This window comes from Electrona antarctica, assembly GCF_951216825.1.
Source record: "Electrona antarctica genome assembly, chromosome: 8".
Classification (NCBI taxonomy): Eukaryota; Metazoa; Chordata; class Actinopteri; order Myctophiformes; family Myctophidae; genus Electrona; species Electrona antarctica.
Window position 1 is genome coordinate 45819716 of NC_136789.1, and position 20868 is coordinate 45840583.

At 42.3% G+C, this 20868-nt stretch overlaps 1 protein-coding gene across 1 annotated transcript in view; it reads right to left on the minus strand.

Moving 5' to 3' along the window:
• pitpnab (phosphatidylinositol transfer protein, alpha b) overlaps positions 1-19861 on the minus strand; it is a 29619-nt gene extending 9758 nt beyond the window's left edge. Inside the window, exons 1-3 of the mRNA XM_079507534.1 lie at positions 19616-19861; positions 10284-10314; positions 1094-1239 (exon numbers count right to left, since the gene is read on the minus strand). Coding sequence (XP_079363660.1) covers positions 1094-1239; positions 10284-10314; positions 19616-19632 — 194 coding nt within the window. The 5' untranslated portion in view covers positions 19633-19861. The remainder of the gene's footprint in view (positions 1-1093; positions 1240-10283; positions 10315-19615) is intronic.
• Between the last annotated feature and the right edge of the window lie 1007 nt (positions 19862-20868).

Here is a 20868-nt window from a genome sequence, read left to right on the forward strand (position 1 = left end):
CAGTGGAAGTTGCTCAGTGGCGTTTCGAAGCACCCGGAAGACTGCCGGAAGTATAATTATAACTCAATGGCTCGAGCGAGCGGAAGTTTAGCCTAGCTTGAGGTCCGGGCTTACGCACGTGACGTCATGAACGTCCGTCCACCTCCATGAAAGTGCTGCAATTCCACATTTCGCCAGTAGGTAGTGGCATCTTCAACGTTAGATAGCCTTACCGGGGGCCCTTGAAATGAAAATGCTTGAAAATCACTGTTAGAGCCGTTAAAGTCTTCTCTTATGGGGGTCCTTGGCATATGATTTCAAATGGGGGTCTGTGTTTGGGAACCACTGTCTTAAGCTACACCACTATTTTGTTACTGAATGAAGTTCATTTGTCAGGTAAGCATGCACTAATAATAGTACTATTAGAGACCTACTATTAATACTATTACTACTATCCAGAGGGAATTGTATTTAGCTAGTTGGTAGTGGGACGCTTATATATGTTATGCTAAAGGTCCTTGGCATGCTATCTTCATGAACAATAACTGTGACTGATCGGCTAGTGGTATATACACGATTAGCTACAGAAAGACAGACACGCATGCACGCACGCACGCACGCACGCACGCACGCACGCACGCACGCACGCACGCAATCAATAATCAATAAAGGCAAAAGCCCCAAAAATATCACAAAAAAGAAGAAAAAACGTGAAAAAAGTGTCTTTTAAGCATGTCCCTCAAATGCATGTGCATTGAATTTGTTTGACCACATTGATTTGTGGTAGTAAAAACTCTCCAAATTTCTTGTGTATCGCCATCTCGTACACACACACACACACACACACACACACACACACACACACACACACACACACACACACACACACACACACACACACACACACACACACACACACACACACAGTCACACATGTACACACACGATTTCCTGGCGGAGATAATCATACATCATAAAGAAAGGGGATTCATTGCATACTATCTATCTTCTATTTTATTATTCATGAATAATAATTGCATGCATACATGCAAAAGCATATTTCACGCATATACATTTTTCCACACTTAAGGATTTGACTGTGTGCTTACTGTACCTCTGCAGGTGGTAGATTTTGTGTGTGTACTGTCCCTTCTCCCCATCCTTCTCGTACGGCTCATTCTTCAGTACCTCCACTCCTTCTCCGCCCCCCGTCTCGTTCTTGCTGGCCTCAGCCACAGAGTACAACTGGCCGACTTGGTACTGAGAGTCAGAGAGGAAAAACAGACATAGTACAAGAGAGCAGAGGATATGACAGGGAACTGGAGGCATACAGTAAGAACATCTGTAAGCTATGCAGTCATCATCACTTCTGTTTGTACTTAGACATGACAGACAGAACGGAAGACCATATACAGTGGACTGAAGAGTGGAGACACTTTACTTTGTACAGTGGACTGAACACACTTTATATAGTGGACTGAAGACACTGTATTACAGTGGACTATATACATTTTATACAGTAGACTGAAGACAGTGGACTGAATACACTTCATACAGTGGACTGAAGACAATGGACTGAAGACACTTTATACAGTGTACTGAAGACACTTTATACAGTGGACTGAATACACTTTATATAGTGGACTGAAGACACTGTATTACAGTGGACTATATACATTTTATACAGTGGACTGAAGACAGTGGACTGAATACACTTCATACAGTGGACTGAAGACAATGGACTGAAGACACTTTATACAGTGTACTGAAGACACTTTATACAGTGGACTGAATACACTTTATATAGTGGACTGAAGACACTGTATTACAGTGGACTATATACATTTTATACAGTAGACTGAAGACAGTGGACTGAATACACTTCATACAGTGGACTGAAGACAATGGACTGAAGACACTTTATACAGTGTACTGAAGACACTTTATACAGTGGACTGAATACACTTCATACAGTGGACTGAAGACAATGGACTGAAGACACTTTATACAGTGTACTGAAGACACTTTATACAGTGGACTGAATACACTTTATACAGTGGACTGAAGACAATGGACTGAAGACACTTTATACAGTGGACTGAAGACAGTGGACTGAAGACACTGTATACAGTGGACTGAAATTGAATACACTTTATATGATGGACTGAAGACACTTCATACAGTGGACTCAAAACACTTTATACAGTGGACTGAAATTGAATACACTTTATACAATGGACTGAAGACACTTTATACAGTGGACTGAAGACACTTTATACAGTGGACTGAAGACATGGACTGAAGACACTTTATACAGTGGACTGAAGACATGGACTGAAGACACTTTATTCAGTGTACTGAAGACATGGACTGAAGACACTTTATTCAGTGTACTGAAGACATGGACTGAAGACACTATATTCAGTGTACTGAAGACATGGACTGAAGACACTTTATACAGTGTACTGCAGAGACATGTCATATATGGACTGAAGACAGTATAAAGTGGTTCAAAGACTGTATACTGTGTGGACTGCAGACACTACACTATACAGTGGACATATAGTGAAGAGTTACAGTACCGTTAAAGTGTGGATTCTCAAGACAAAAAACAGCCTAGTCGCTGCAGAAAAGATTGATTTCTGAACTAAATGAGAATGAAATGTCAATTGTTCAGGTAAGTTAGCCAAATCTCTTAACAAATCTGTTTTTGTTTTAGTGGAATTTAAAACATTTTCCCCTCAATCTTTCTGAATACGACGTGTTATCTTGTTGAGGAAGTTAGCAATCACACACACACACGCTTGCGCACGCACGCACACACACACACACACACACACACACACACACACACACACACACGAATGACAATGCCTTGTTTTCATTTTTCCCTTTTGTGAATTTGATCAGCTTATCACGTTTTAACTCCAAGCGATTACGAGCTCTTCGAGCAAAGGATTATAGATCTGTTACTTGTTCAGATCCCTTCACTTTACCTTCTCTTCTCCTCATCTTGTGCTGCATGTAATCCCCCCCCCAACACACACACACACACACACACACACACACACACACACACACACACACACACACACACGCGCGCACACACACGCACACGCACACACTCACACACTCACACACTCACACACTCAAACTCCCTCGTCTCAAATAAAGTCCTCACAACCTACTGTAGGCTTTCGATGAGGACCCTCCTCTTGTTTTAATTCCCTTCACCGCCAAACCAACCCCCCTCCCCCATCCCCCCCACATCCCTCTGTTTCTCCTTCACTGTGTGAACGTACTGTCACAGCACAATGGACGCTTTCATTCATTAATCATCTCTAATCCTTCGTGGAATACCAGAGTTCTGCTATATTTACACAGGCAGAGAATGTGTACGCACACACACACACACACACACACACACACACACACACACACACACACACACACACACACACACACACACACACACACACACACACACACACACACACACACACACACACACACACACGCACACGCACATACAGATTTTAGGTAGAGCCTACCTTCCGCAACTCAATATCAACTGACATCAAATATAGCATAATATCAAATCTTGACCACTAGTTGTCAGTTCTACTCATTTCTCACTCATAAATACAACAAAAAACAACAACAAAGCATTAAGGTCTTTTAACACGTACAGGACAGGACACTACGGCAGTGTCTTTGCTTTGTTGAACTGCGCTCCTCATTTAAATTTTAGTGGTGCTAAAATAAATGAAACACATTTGAACTCTGGCAGTGCACAGTGTGCGCAGTGTGTGTGAAATGAGCACAAACGTAACAGTTTCATGGGAACGTGCCTACTTGTTTCTCTGCCTGTCAGATTGCTCTTGCCTTCCAACCTGCCCCCTCACCTCTCTTTGGAAATGAATTACTAGGTAATTATATTTTGGATTGGGAAGTCCTTGGGTGCTATTTGAGATGCTATTAGTTCTCAAGGGGGTTTGTAAAGGAAAGGTGTATTGCAGGCTACATTGGACATATTGTAAACTCAAGGGCACCTATACTTCCATGAGTAGCTTTTCTCAGTTTTATAACTTGTACTCATTACTTTGCCCTGGTCAACTTATATGTGATGCTTTGTTTTCGTTTTTATTGTATGGAATGCCCTATTGTCATATTGGTTTGTCATAATTGAATATGGCTCATGACTAAAATAAACTAAAACTAACTAACTAACTAACTAACTAACAAAATATAATAGTTGTTCGAAATCTATGTCTAAAACGGTTCCTTTATTATTATGGTGTTACACATGTAGATGTGTTTGAGTACTTATGCGTTGGTACTCAAAGTAGATTTGCTTATTGCCTTCTTGAATGATTTTGCTGTTAACAATACAACATGAGTCTTGAGTCATGAGTATGAGTCTTCAAGAATGCTGCCCCCCCCCCCCCCCCCCGCACACACACACAATTAAAACTGACCCTGTCACAATTACATGGTCTTTTTTTTCACAAGTTCACTCTTCCATGTTTCTATTTCTTATTGTGCATATTATTCTTATTGCTTATTGCCTTCCTGCTTGGTCCTGCCTTATCGCTGCTTGCAGCGATTCTTTTCTAGTTATTATTATTGTTGTTATTATTATTTTATTATACATGGTGGGATGCATTGTGATCTTGTAGGTCAGCTATTTTCACAGCCTTTGTGGTGGTGGGAGAATCGTAGAAAATTGATTGAAACAATGTGAGGATAATTGACAGATACAATCAACTTGTGTGTGCGGCTTTTCTGCTTAACGATTAATGATTAACGAATTGACACTTTCACCTCATCATGTTTCACAGCCTTTTAAAAGGTTATTTTTGCGCCTTGGAGAGAAAAGGTGACTGTGACTGTGATTAAATCATTATGTTTTGTTTTACTCACACAATGGATTCAGTTACAGTGTGATGGCCACCTCCTGAATAAACTACAGCTCTTGGAGCTCCCATGGGTAACAATAATTGTGGCATTGAAAATGTGTTAATTTATTCCACAATACCAAGGTATAAAGAACAAAACAGTACCTTTTAGATGTTATTTGCATTTTTACAAACATCAAAACAACATATTCAATTCAGCTTGTTCCCTTTCAACAGGAAACCGTTGCCAAATCGCTCGCTCGCACGCACGCGCGCGCGCGCGCGCGCGCGCGCGCACACACACACACACACACACACACACACACACACACACACACACACACACACACACACACACACACACACACACACACACACACACACACACACACATAATAATATGTCATGTGCCATGAGCAAGGCACGTAACTACTCAAAAATAGTGAAAATAGCCAAACTGCAATCTCACACTGCTTCACATAGTGATTCATTGAGCTTGTAGTTTTAGGCAATTTTGGAACGATTTTGTTTGAAATCTTTTAAAACGTTTTGCCTATGTTGTAGCCTCGGCAGGGAGGCGAACCCGGGACCTATATAAATCCTATAACACGTAGGTTACCAGTCGGCTAAAGAGCCATGGCCCAATAGGCGAGCAGCAACGCAGCACCGTAAAGCCTATACAATGATGTGCCCAAAATAGGGATGCCAGGTTGAAAGTGGTCAAACCTGCAGTACTGCTCAGTGTCAGACAGCAGATGTGTGTGGTTGTAATGGGCGGTTCCAGTTCCCCAGTGTCAAATGTGTGTAAGAGCATAAACATGAGCCAGTTTGGCGCTCAGGTGGTGCAGTGCCCACGGTCTGTATCCGGCTTGCTTTGTCCAGCGTCTACCGTCTACACTATACTAACATAATTGGAATGTTTCTGTGGGAGAGAAGCCACGTACTCGTAGTACGGGCAACGGGCTGGGGCAGCACCTGGGCTGGGGCAGCACCTGGGCTGGGGCAGCACCTGGGCTGGGGCAGCACCTGGGCTGGGGCAGCACCTGTCAGCGGGCTGGGGCAGCACCTGGGCTGGGGCAGCACCTGTCAGGCTGTCAGCGGGGAGTGTTGGGTGGGAGGAGTAAGATGAAGGCTCTATGGCAGGTAAGCCAGTAGGACACGACAGCACACACACACACACACACACACACACACACACACACACACACACACACACACACACACACACACACACACACACACACACACACACACACACACACACACACACACACACACACACACACACACACACACACACACACACACACTTAGTTACTGTAAAAGAGCAGGTGCTGCCCGATCACACAAGGCACCACCCTGTACAGATACACAAACACACCCAAACCTTTATCCACTGTGCCGCCTGGGAATAGGCTACCTGCTTATTTATCTGTGGCCAGTGTCGGTTCTAGGAGTCAGGTGGCCCTATGCAGGCACGGATTGGATGGTCTGGCAATTCTGGCATTTGCCAGAAGGGCCGGGCAGGGTGGGGCCGACTGAGCTCCCAAAAACAAATTCTAGGTTCTACCAGTTCTACCTTATCAAACCGAAGCTATTTGGTTTGTTACGGTAGCTTGGATAGTTGGTGACATCTTGATGAGACATCCTAGAGCAGGGGTAACCAACCAGGGGTTCGCGAGCTACCAGTAGCTCGCACAAGCCATTCAAGTAGATCCCGGAGTGAGTGGGTGTCAGACTGACAGGCAGCCAGTCCATCACTACCAATACACAGAACGTGTATTTAGAATAGCTCGCAGTGATGGCCCCAGACATGTGTTGGGCCATCAACTGCGGAGTTTGTTTGTTCTATTGTTTGACTGACAGCTATCTCCGGTAACCCCCGTGTTGTGATGCACAACTTGTGCATAATAGTAGTCATGCATATCAGAACAGAACAGTATTTAAACCCACAGAGCTAAACAGCCTCTCACTCACTACTATACCTACACAGGCAAGCAGTGACTGCACTCCACTCTGACTATGGAGGGTCTGGCGGGGGAAAAAAATCATAATCAATAATCATTTCCACCAGGAATGGGAGCATGCATCCTTCCGACTTAGCCATGTTTTGGGCTTTTGGCTCAGCGCAAGAAACCATTTACGGACGGGGACATGGTTAAAGAATTGCTGAATGTCACAGCGAACTGCTTGTTTTCTAACCATAAAAACAAGGAGGAGTTTAAAGCATTGATGCAAACGTATTCAAAGACTTCAAAATGTGAATACTTTTCACTTCAGTTTGACGAGTCCACTGATGTCACGGACACTGCCCAGCTAATTGTGTTTGTCCGAATGTTTTTCCATGTTTTTACCACCAAAGAGGACTTTCTCGCCCACAGCGATGCTTGGCGTTCATTCAGGATTTGTGTTTGCATTAACTTCGGATGAAATGGAGATTTCTGAACTAGTAACTGACTATCCACTGGAGGGCCGAGCTAGAAACCAGGACTTTTTTGTTCACTTGTGAACAAAAATTGTTCACAAGTTTGTGTCTTGTGCACTCAATCTGCATGCCTACTTTGGCTCCACTTACTTATGTGAAATTGCCTTTTTACAAATGAAAAAAATAAAATCCAAGTTTAGAACTCGTATGACTGACTCACATCTTAATGACAGCCTCAGACTGGCAATCACTAACTATGAACCAGCTTTCAAAACGCTTGCAGTCACAGCAGTCTCATTAAAGGTGGGTTGACCCTGAGAGTATTGTATCAGTCACCATAACTGTTCAAATGATGGTCATGTATGCATTTGTCATTTGAACATCTGTAAATGTGAATATTCATCGAACTGAGAAACTAAATATTGTGCTATATAAGCAATTAATGTCATGTCCTTTGCATTTTGTTTTATTAAAAAAAACTCAACAAGATCATAATAATAAATAATAATAATATGTATATTTCTAATACATTTGTCTTAATATTTAGGCATTCATTATATAGCTATCAATATTTATTCTTAAACTAAGTCTCTGGATGTGTGTCGGAAATCGCAAAAAACTAGTTTTTTTAAAAACATTTTAGTGGTAGATCATGGCTTACAATTGGGAATAAAATGGGCTCTTGGGCTTGAAAAGGTTGGTTACCACAGTCCTAGAGTCTTAGACCTTGCATAGTTGGGATGTCATGCATGACAATGGAACAATGGAAACAGAAAGATAAGAGTCAAAACCATCATGTACGTACATGATGAGTGATTAGATAACGATAAAAAGAGCATGCCAGGATTTAAAGGAATGCACTGTCACAACTAGTTCCATGCAAGGGCTACTAACTTTGATCAGAGGTGAACAAGCTTCTAAGTGGAGATTGTGGACGCCCAGGCTGTGGATCAAGGGTCTCCACTCTCCACGGATTAGGATTGTGGAGAGTTATTATAGTTCAGTCAGACAACTCACGAATAGATTTAACCAATATTTATTATAGAATGAGAATACAGATATACAATAAAAATCACACCCGTGTGAACTGAGTGGTGCAAGGTCTTATATAGCCTGATCAGCTGTGGTCTGACGTAATGTCAGTGACCATAGTAACCATGCTCATTGGACAGGTACACAAACACACACACACGGGTACTAACAAAGCCAGTTGTTGGAGTGGTTTGCACCACTCAAAAACCCCATGGGGAACATAAATAACAGAGCCCACCGGTGGTGCTGGGGTGGTGGTGGGAGCAAACATCACATAACAACCAGGAACCATATGCAGAGGAAGGCAGGAAGAGCATGCAGTCTAGTGAGCTTAAGTAGCCCGCCCAATTGGTCAACTGACTGCCCATCAGACTGCCCATCAGAATGACGTGTGGGACTTGCACACACTTACACCTCTGTTACAAATCCTCTGTTCTCTGTTTTACAAGAGGATGGGCCTTAGCCCCAGACACACAGGCAACTAGACTCGTTATTACACGTGATAAAAGTTTAATGAGAGCCAAAAGAGCAAACTTGCTCTTGTTCATCAGCTTCAACAAAACGCTGAACACAGGCAAGGACTGTGACAGAGAGAGACTGTGACTGGTTCCAAGTTCAGTGCGTGCGGTGTAGAGCTTAATTAATGGCTTTAACCTAGTTTGGAAAGGTGGGGGACTTTACCGTAAGTACTTAGGGTCAACATTTCAGAGCAATGGAGAGTGTGGAAAAGAGGTGAAGAAACAAGTGCAAGCAGGTTGGAATGGGTGGAGAAAAGTGTCAGGTGTGATGTGTGATAGGAAAGTATCAGAATGAAAGGGAAGGTGTACAAGATGGTGGTGATACCAGCTATATTGTATGGTTTAGAGACAGTCGCACTGAGGAAAAGACAGGAATCAGAGCTGGAGGTAGCAGAGACTAAAATGTTGAGGTTCTCTCTGGGAGTAATAAGGATGGATAGGATCAGGAACAAGTACATCAGAGGGACAGCAAATGTCAGATGTTTTGGAGATGAAGCCAGAGAGGCCAGACTGAGATGGTTTGGACACATACAGAGAAGGGATAGTGAGTATATCGGTAGAAGGATTTTGAGGTTGGAACTGCCAGGCAGGAGAGAAAGACCAAAAAGAAGATTTATGGATGTAGTGAAAGAGGACATGAAGTTAGTTGTGACAACACAAATCTAAAAACGTATGAATATCTGAGAAAGTGTTGCATGGAGACAGATAAGTAGGTGTAGTTTGTTTACTTTTCTCTATTAAGGTTAAATGCCACTAATGTCGGAAAATAAATAATGCTTGGTTTTACAGTTGATCAACTGTTTCATTTCTATATACAGGTCATCTATCAGCATATTTGTGCAATATAAACAGCTAAACATTACAGCAATCAAATATAAGTTGTGAATACAATAAAAATAAAAAATAGTAGGAAGTGAGCAATGATACATTTAAAATTAAATGTAATATAATACTTCATTAGTTGGATAATGTTGTGAAAATTAAATGAAAGTGATAGAGTGCTCCAGATGTAAAAATAGTATACACATAAAATAAAAACATTGGTCATGTACAAAAAATATGCATTGTTCTAAAATATGACTCTTTAATTAACTGAAATTAACTGGGTTCGCAGCAGCACCAACAACTGGCCCATTCTCATCTAGCCTATGAGTGACAAATAAACCCTTTTGAATCTTGAATCACATAATCACATAATCACATAATCTTAACTTTACACATACCGTAGTGCACTGCTGGACAACATTACTGACAAAGCCTAATTGATTCACAGTAGTACGGCGTGTCATTTGCCAGAAACAAAATTCAGAGTGCAATCACTGCATGCACCTTGGGTGTAGCTACTGCAGCAGGGATGTTCGACATTAGAACAAATGCTATTCCCCAAAACACACACAGACACACATACAGACACGCAAAAATGTGGCTTACCTCCTCCACAGATATGGGCAGGATCACTCGACTGAAAAAGAAAAAAGCAAGAGGAGGTTACTTAAAAATATGCTTTTTCAATCAATACCCACTGTTCCATTAGACCTGACTCCTACACAGCCCCCCTCCCAACAATTCTCACACATTTGGGTTTGACACTATTGCAGAAAGATGTCTGAAGGAAGTTGGCTGCATGTCTGAAATTTTGACACTAAGCAGCAAGGTGTTTTGATTGATCGATACATCATCTCATTCTGGCCAATGAGAATTTGCGTCCTCAACAATGACATCATCATTTGGATCATCAGGTGGGAATAACGACACATCACTCTGACAGTATCTGGATCTCCTTATATGGGGATAATGACACATCACTCTGACAGTATCTGGATCTCCATATATGAGGATCAACACTGACATCATCATTTGGATCATCAGGTGGGAATAACGACAATCACTCTGACAGTTTCTGGATCTCCTTATATGGGGATAATGACACAACACTCTGACAGCAGAATTAAAAGCATAAAAGAAACCTCTCGGCTTTCAACCAACGCACACGGTATCTTCAACGATCTCAAATCCTACAGGACCCAAGCAAGACACAGGATACAGGACACAGCCCATAGGACACAGGACTCAAGACACCACACTCAAGACAGGGGCTGATGTCTTGGGTGTGGAAGCGACGTCGGGCAAGGGCGCGTGCACGTATCCGTGCACGGTGACGGCAGACTGCTGGGCGAACGCTGGCGCTTTGGCATGGGGGGTCAGATCAACATATGGAATGAATTCTATATGGAGCATGTCTTGAGTGTACAGGGTTTGATGAGGTCAAATCAACATGGAATGTCAGAACAGGTCAGCTCCATATATGGTTTGAGGTTTGAGATCAGATGTAGAATTTCTGGCTAATATTGATGACATCAGGGATCTCCATATATGGGCATTCCCATATATGGGCTTAATATTGATGACATCAGGGATCTCCATCCCTGATGATGTCACGTGATGTCACGACGAGGCATTACCATATATGGAGGCGTTTTTATAGTAATGCACATTTTTATAGTAAATGCGACCTGCAGTCGCAATAAATAGTAACACAATTACTATTCGTAAGTGACTAAAACCACTACATATGGTCTTCGAGGCATCCCCCCTTAAACTGGTTCTTTGAGTCATTATTTGGGTACCAGAGCTCATACTCTTTGGGAAGATGACACATAATTTCTTAGCCATGGTTCACATGACGCTCGTAATTCACAAGCGTCATGGCGCAACTGCAGCCTGTTTTACGCCATCGCTACATTTACAGAGCAAACGTGTACATAAACATTCAGATTTCAAATATAAAGTACTCACCACGTGGGCCACGGGTGTTAGAAATGTGCTGGGACAGCGATTAGCTTTACTGCATTCTGCGTTAAAAGGCATTTTTATCCGAGCTGTTTTTTGGGGGCTTAGGCTTTCAACTACGCGCCCCTATTATATCAGTCGGGAGGAGTGTGGCACTCGGTGTGTTCGATATAGGCTTGGCCACACTGCCAATACAAACTAATAGGCGAGTGCACTCCCGGTGTGCAACTGTGAGTTTTCCGAACGCACCCCGTTTGTGATGTCACGACGAGGCATTACCATATATGGAGGCGTTTTTATAGTAATGCATGTTTTTATAGTAAATGCGACCTGCAGTCGCAATAAACAGTAACACAATTACTATTCGCACCTTGCTACTAATAATACTTGGTCGGCCTCAGTCAGACTTTCAAAGTACTACTACTCACTGGATCTCTCCGATCTGGTGTCTTTTTTCAGTACCCTGACATATGAGGTCTTCTGCCTGCCGCAACTCTTCTTGCTCTGAGTTGCTGCCCACAGGAGTACTTGATGGGCCAAGATAGATCTCCTGCAGGAAGCTGGCAGTGACCTCCGGCAATGACCTGTCACCTGCATGCTGCTATCTTAAAGGATGATGATGTTCACTTGTACCCACCAGGAGATGCCAAGTGCCACCTGCAACATGTAGGGTTAGCAGCCATTACGGGACCTCTTGAGGTGCATGACCCACAGCCTGACCCAGCATGACCCACAGCCAGCTGATTCATTTTGATCATCAGCCGCAGAGCAGGACAGATTCCACGTGGCGAGCAAAAGGGGTGATTTTTTTAACCCTTTTCGCCATGCTGGAGCACCAGATCTTCTTCATGTCATTGATACAGCAAACCACACCTCTCAGCTACATTATACCACACAGCACAACTCATACTACTATGCCAATCACAGCTCAACTCATGCTGCTAATGTGCATAAAGCGAACCACACAGATCAGCACACGATGCTACGCCTACGCCAGTCACAGCTCAGCACATGATGCTTAGGCATGTAACAATTATTACATAAATCACCTAATCGCAATCGAATATAATCAAAATAATCACAATTAACCGTCAGAATCGTTTCCATGTTGAAAAATGTTCAAATGTTTTCAAACATTTTTTTTTAATCGCGGAAAAAACAGATCTACAGGCTCATCACAGCTCAGCACATGATGTTACGCCTATCACAGCATAAATCAAAGAGAAATCATGATTTTAAGAGAGTAAGACAGAAAGAAAGAAAAACATATAGCTGCAAGCAGCGATAAGACAGGACCAAGCAATAAGCCCTTTTAGGGTGCTCAACACCCAGCGGTATTGCAGCTGTTTGTACCCCAAACAGACAGATAGACGAGGCATGAGTTATGCCTGTTCAAAGTGCCTGTTATTGCTGCTTGCAGCTATATGTTTTGTACAAATTTTCACGTACAAACTTCACACAAATTACTGAAAAATCCAGGCAGAAAATCAGGTTTAAGCATTTTTCAAAATGCTCAAAATGGCGGAAAATTTGAGGGCGGCATGACCCTCTACCATACTGTAAAGTTTCATAAACAAATGACGCTGCATGTATTAGGGGCAGAAGAAGAATTTTCATAAAACTGCAATTTTTATTGGCTCATTAAACCTTTATTTTTAAACTTAAAAACAAAAACCAGATCAACTTAGATCCCAGGAGATCGATTCGTTTTTCATATAATTCAAAATGGCGGGTGATCTAAAGGTCAGAGGTGAAATGTCAGAACACGAAAGTTGACGCAGGAGACGCATACCGGTATGAGTATCGAAGTTTTATTGACGACGGTCAAACTTCATGAGCTATGCCCGTTCAAAGTTTGCCGTTTCAACTGAGTGCTATAGCTCCACCCTTTGGCCAACGTTTGTGGGCTTCGTGTCCTCAGAAATTTTGTGGAGAAAATATAATTAAACTTAAAAAGGCTCATGTGACACATCCATAGTGTTGTGGAATACATTTACTCCTAATAATCGTGATAATCGTGAAACCGTGATCTTATTTCTCACACTATATCAAAATCCATGATCTACACATGAATACAGACAGTGGGCCAGACAACACAGCTCACCCTGCTAGACCAATCACCGCTCAGCTCACGCTGCTACTGTACGTGCATAGTTACAGTGAACCACACAGCTCAGCTCATGCTGAGAACTAGGGGTTGTCACAAAATGTGGGCTCATCTTTTAGTCATTTCTGAATTCGGGTAAGCATTTTGGACACTTTTTTAGCCTCTAGAGATCTGACTGCTCCAGAGATAGACCATACTGAATAACTGCTTGCATAACATCTTCAAACTAGGACTTAAGTCTAAGATGTACAGGTCATCACTCATCACTGGGTTTTCAGTTTTCTTTGTATCCTCCAAAGACGATGATACACTCTCCCACCATTCAACAGCTCCTCAACATCAACATACTCAGGGCTTTTCCCTTTGGCTCAACCTTCTTCCAGGAGAAAGTCTTTGGACAGAATTTCCACATATCATTTCTGTTTCATATCATACAAGTCTCAGAAACAGCAGAAGCAAGTTTTGCACCTTGCAATATCTCTCTTTATTGTGTGCATGTCTATTGTACTTTAAGAGCCTGCTCAGGGACTACAGATGTAAATTAGCTTATGGCTAACTCTGGCCCATTTACATGGATGTGAAAACTATGTTGATTAATGAGCATTGTCCCTGTCAAATAAATAAATAAATAGCAAGCATGTGTGATTGTTTTTTTCACGCTGTACATAATGCCAAAACTCATAATCCTCAACCAGTCAAAGGGGGTGGGATAACAGATGCTGCAAGCAAGTGCAACAGTTAAATATACTGTTGAGCATATCCACAGACAGATTTGTTTCAATTACTTACAGTAGGTTTATTACTATTGTCACATTTTACTTACTACTGTATAATGACGTGTTGCAAGGTTACAGTACTTGTCAGCCTCATAAACAAGCACTACAGTAGGTAGGCTATATCTCCTAAATTAGGTGCAAGTCCCATGTGTAGATCAATGTTGGGTGAAACTTAAAAACAGAATAAATGTGGTATAATGAAGGTCTGAGTAAAACAAAGTCTAGGGTCACCTTGATATTTCTTCTCTCTCTGTGTGCGTGCGTGCGTGCGTGCGTGCGTGCGTGCGTGCGCACGCCAAAGATCTCCTTGGTCTAAAGGTCTTAACCGGAAGATCAAATGTCTCAGTGTTCCTTCAGAAAACAAACACCCCTCTCTCCTCTCCTGCCTTTCTCATCTGTTCTGCATTCTCATCTTCTCCTCTTTACTTGCTCTGAAATCTATTATTGCAATTGAGAGAATTCCAAGCCCACACATTTGTGCCCGTGGAGAGCACAACTTTGTGCGGCAGGTGGGCAAGTCATCGACCATGTGTCGTATGCGTATGAGTATGCGGAAGTTCTGTTCACGCCTGTGCTTTCTGGCCGTGATACACCACTGAAGTTACCTCTACGAGTCTTCAACCCAGCGTTGTTGCGTCTGCGACTACTGGCCAGCGAGCCTTTCCTACAAGCAGCAGTCTGTCACTCTGTGTTGAAAGTAAAAGTGTGAAAGAGACCTTTTCTGTATCGCACGCATCGAACAAGGGAAAGGTACCCAGCACAGACAAAACACAGTCAGTGGCCAAAGACACATCACGAGCGCCCACACAACCTGCTCAGCATGGACAAAACACGGTCAGTAGGCAAAGACACGTCGCTGTCTGCCTTCGTTCAAAATGTACACTTTGTGTGTGTGTGTCTCACTCGGACACACAATATTCACTGTGCCATAGGTGTGCAAGGTTCTAGTAATTAACAGTTGCAATACTAAATTAATAACATTTCAATCAATAATTAATTTGCGCAAGACAATTTAGACACATCATTGAGGGACTGTTTTGATGTTTGAATGGAGACTATAGTCTCACCTGTCTCATGGTGTCTAAACTGCAGTAGCAGTAGAACAGTACTGGTTCTCAAACTTTTTCATGTCAATAAAAAGATTAGCCTTTTTTTCCTTAAAAAAATAGCAGATCTACAAGCTCATAGCGTGGCACAAAGTGACATGCGATGAGCTTGTATATCTGCTTTTTTTAATAGCCAAAGAATAATTATTAATAATTATGTTCATTTTTTTTTCATTTGCTGCTTTCTTTCGTTTTAGCGATTTTAGCTATTTTTGACAGGGGGCGGGGGCATTCAAACATGGTCCTAAATATGTATTTGTTTTTATTATTTACTATAGTCCTACTAGACCCCAAGAAATTATATCTGGCCCCAAAAGATCTGACATAAAACTGACATATTGAGCCTATGGCATCCCCCTATAGGCTAGTATATCTACCTTCACATTCAGTAGATCCTGTGATCTTTTTTGGCCAGATGTAATTTCCTGGGGTCTAGTAGGACTATAGTAAATAATAATAAAGAAATCGCCGTAAAATTTTGTGAAAAAGACGTATTTATCCCCATTTTCGAATGCCCCTGAATGTATTTCTCTTACACAAATCCAGTATTTTCTTAGGTAGATTTACTTTACTTGAGTATTTTTGATACTTTGAAACATCTACTCCAAACATCTACTCCACTGCACCTCAGAGACAGATTGTGCTTTTGACTCAGCTCCAAATATTTGACAGCTTTAGTTACTTTTGCCCAGTTGCCAGTTTGCAGATTTTGATTCTTCTTATTACAAAACATATAGGCTATTAACCAAGTAAGCACCATTTTATACTTACAAGCTCAGGGCATGTCACAAATACAAAGCATTGTGAGTTTGTAGATCTGTTATTTTTGAAAGATTTTGACAAATTTTGAAACTATATTCAAACATTTGTACTTTTACTCAAAGTAAATGTTTTAATACAGATAATTTGACTTGAGTGTATATTGCGGTATTGCTACTTTTACTTAAAACAAATTATCAGAGTACTTCTTCCAACACTGCCCATACCTTCATAAAAAGGTTCTGGCAGGGAAAATGTGACCGACTAGCAATGATCCAGGTCAGTAGCTGAGGTCAATACCATGGAGTCAAAAATGTGGCAATGTAACTGCATGAGAGGCTTCCAAGACTTCCATGCATATTTGGCATTGTTTGCTTATCTGTAGTGGTGGGCAGTAATAGAGCGTCGCAGTCCCGCCCCCTTTCATGAAGACGACTGGCCCAGGAATTAATTCCCCCATGCATTTTAACCATATAGACATTCTTCTTTGTCATTATTTGTTCGGCCCAAAATATTGTGTTTGTTGTCATGCTTTGTCACAATCCGAGTTGGCTTTGTTCGAGGCTTACAGATCTTAAAATAAATACGTTTTGAAATGTCTATGGGAAAAATGCATTGGGAATTATTTACTGGGCCAGTCGGCGTCATGACAGGGGGCGGGACTGCAATGCTCTATAAAGTACATTTACAGTACTTTGAAATACAAACATACCGGTAGTACTTTTTACTCCACTGCATTTGTATGAAGGGAAAAAGTAGGCTACAGTATGAATGAACCACTTTAACCATTTTTGTCTACCCGGCTGTGTCTCAGAGGAGCACTGTGGACAGTTCAGAAACCCGCCTACCAGTGACCTCATACATGGGGAATCCAAGCTAATAGAAACGGCAGGCTTTCTATTCCTGAAAAGTTAACATGCTATAATGGAACTAAGCCATTGTCAATCAAAAATTGAAATCTTGTTTCCACAACTCTCTTATGAGACACAGACCAAGTAGAAAATAAATGGTACACTTTTATCATGAGCATTAGTGAAGTCTCCTTTAAGCCCTACACAGTAGACTATAGGAGGTATACATGCATAAACTGAGTGGCAAAGTGAGTGGCAAAGTGAGTTTAATGTTGTGTGACATCGTTTAATGCAATCAGATAGGACTTTTCAGTTTGAATGTATGTCGAGGCCAGAAATTAGTTTTTTGCCACTCAGTATCCATTCCCGCATAACTTCCGGGTATGGTGATGATGTCACGTGCATACAATGTATATAAAAAACTGAAAATAGCAGATCTATAAGCTCACAATGTGTCACGACTCACGGTGAATAAAGATCATTTATTTCTAAATTAAGTTGATTTATTTTGGGAATATTGAAATTTCAATGGGCTACAGGAATGTGTTAATATTAAAAAGGAAAAAAGGAAATGTGTAGCCTACTTTGTATAGGCTAACTATAGTGTTTCTAAAAAAGAATGTTGTATGCTGTACAGTAAAGGCCTATACTATTGTTAAAGGCAAGAAGGCTGCGAGTAGCCTATACTTAGGGCTACAAATTTGACAGAGCATTGAGAGCAATAACTTTCACTTGCAGTGCATGGCAGGAGTATAGGCTATCTCTGTAGCCTACTTTGACTCTGGGGTTGAGTTAGCTCTGGTCCATAGAGTTCCTATCAGACCATCTTTGTGGCCAAACAAACTGACAAGATCAATATTGTAGTTTCACTGCCTAAAATACACTGTTACACATGTACAGTGACAGTCTATAGCCCAGGTGTGCAACTATAACTGCTCATTAACATATAGGTGTAGCCAGGCCTGCGTGCGCGTGCGTGCGTATGTTTGCAGGCATATGTTTGCGTCGCACGCACATAACACACGCGCGCGCGTGTGTTAACAAAACAGTCAGCGTGGAGGATGGAACATGGAAGTGGGTTCAGTTCAGCGGCGTTTAATCGTGACCGATTTAATTAATTCCCACTCCCAGACAGGCAGCCTCACGCTGAGGCCCGTGCTCTCCCTAATCACTTCTGATCTGATCTTTAGGCCGAGCCACGTCCACAGCGGCATTGGTCCCCGCGGCCGTCGCCGAGACATTTGACTTTTAATGTGACACATCCAAAACATGACTGGGGCATAGGCTAAACAGAAAGCATCAGCCATCAATCATTGTCTAGAAATGTCTACTAAAGCTCTTTTTAAAATAGAAACGGGTGTTTAAAAAATATATATATTAGCCTACTAATAGGGTGACTATAGGCCGGGTCCTTGTAAGTCCGAACCGAACACTCAGCTCAGCAATAGTCAAATTGCACCGGTCTCGAGTGTGGCCATTCATTCATGGAGATAAGGCAGCCATGGGGCTACTGTATAGTACTGTATGTTATCCTTCTCTCACTTGTAGCAGGCTATAAATCCTCCCATGATCCACCCTGGCCCGTGTGCTCCCTGGCTGTACATTCATTCCTCCAGACCGGAGGAAAATAAATGCAGGAATGCTACATCAGTCGTTTCACCTTCACTGCGCATCAACATGGCTACAGTGGCTGAAGGAGTGAAGGATGGATGGAAATGGATGCAGGGGCGAACAGTTCGCGCTTGCTTATCGATAAATGATCACTCCATCGCCACCATTCCCTTCAAATATTGGTAATCTATAAAACAGACATTGAGAAGTGGCACTGTTCGCTCGACGGAAAGGCCCGTGTGTCCCATGGTTTGAGTTACAATGTGAAGGGCACAGCCACAGCCAAGCCTATATAGCCGGTTGCAGCTGAGCCATACTAGGCTGCTACTGCATAAATAAGCTACCAAAACGCATCGTTATCAGACAACATTAGCCTATATCGATGTAGCCTACAAACCGCAATTCATGTGCAAACGACAGAAAAATAATTATGTGGCCAAGAAGTCATTTTAGGGGCAGAGATGTCGACAACAATAACCCTGCTGGCTGCACTCGTGTAATTCCACTCTGCATGGGGCGAGTGGCCACAATGTCAGTGATGCTGCCGCTGGATTGCTTGCTGTGCAACGCACACACACATAGAAACGCACGCACGCGCGGGCGCGACACACACACACACACACACACACACACACACACACACACACACACACACACACACACACACACACACACACACACACACACACAGGTAAAACACACACACACACACACACACACACACACACACACACACTCACATACACCGACAGCAGACACTTACAATTCCTTTATCAGCATGTTGAGGCTGCAACAAATTCCACAGAGGAGAGAAGAGCTCGATAGGGATCCAGAACAGCGTCTATCAGGATCTCTTTCTGTGGTCGTTCCGTCCGCGCGGTGGGTCGCACCTCTTCTCCTCTATGTCATTCTACCTCCCGGTTTAGCTATTATAATGTCACTTCCTTCCCGGCTGCCGTTTCGCGGTGCCGTGGTGGTGGAGCCTCGTACTAAAACTACACCCTCTGCTGTGGCATCATCATCACCGGCGGTGTGTCGTGTCGTGACGTCGGAGCAGCAAGCGGTCATCCACAAATATGCAGAATACAGAATGGTAGGCTACAGCCTGGATCCCATTACCCCGCCCGGAGGGGGCGGCCAGGGCGCGCTCTGATTGGCTAGTAGGTTGTCAGGCAACCGCTGGTTTTAGCTACGCGCCTCATCCATGTATTTTACGCACACCTGTGTGTAGGTATTTACATTTATAGACATTATAGACATTTATAGACGTACTCACACGGTGACGGTGAGAAACACCACCAGGCCGAAATGCAAGCGAGACCACACTGCCACTGTCATTTATTTGGATGATGTTGGACCACCAACATGAAAACCACTGGTTCCCAAATAACTGACAACTAATTAGATAACGAATTCATTAGATATAGGCCTAGGCCTATTTGTGCCAGGGACCCCCATATATTTTATCAAGAATTCTCATGATTTGTCAAAAATAATACATCGACAAGTCAAGTTCACAAAGTCCAAAGCTCCAGATTCTTTTTTTAAATTTGCGATGAAAATGCTTCAATCAGGTGCACTTTGAGATAAAAATGAAGAGGCTAGATAAAGAACAACACACATCATATTAGATTATTATCATCTTTACTGTGCTATTATTGCCATTTGCCAACATCACAGTAGGCTACAAAACAACATTGAATAGGGCAGGGGTGGGCAACTTTGATGATGGAGAGGGCCACTATATTTCAAACTCACTCCAGAGGGCCACAATGCATATAGTCAAAAGTAGCTGATCTACAAGCTCAAAACGTGTCGCAGTGCGATGCATTTTGAGCTTGTAGATCTGCTTTTTTGCTATTTTTTTAATTGGAATCCTGAATTATTTTCACCTATTTTTAAATTGGAATCCGGAAAAGTAATATTTTTTATTTAATTTCAAATACATTTATATGTTATGTTAACTTTATGATTATGAACTGAAATGCAAATATTGGACATTAAAAAGGCTAGTAC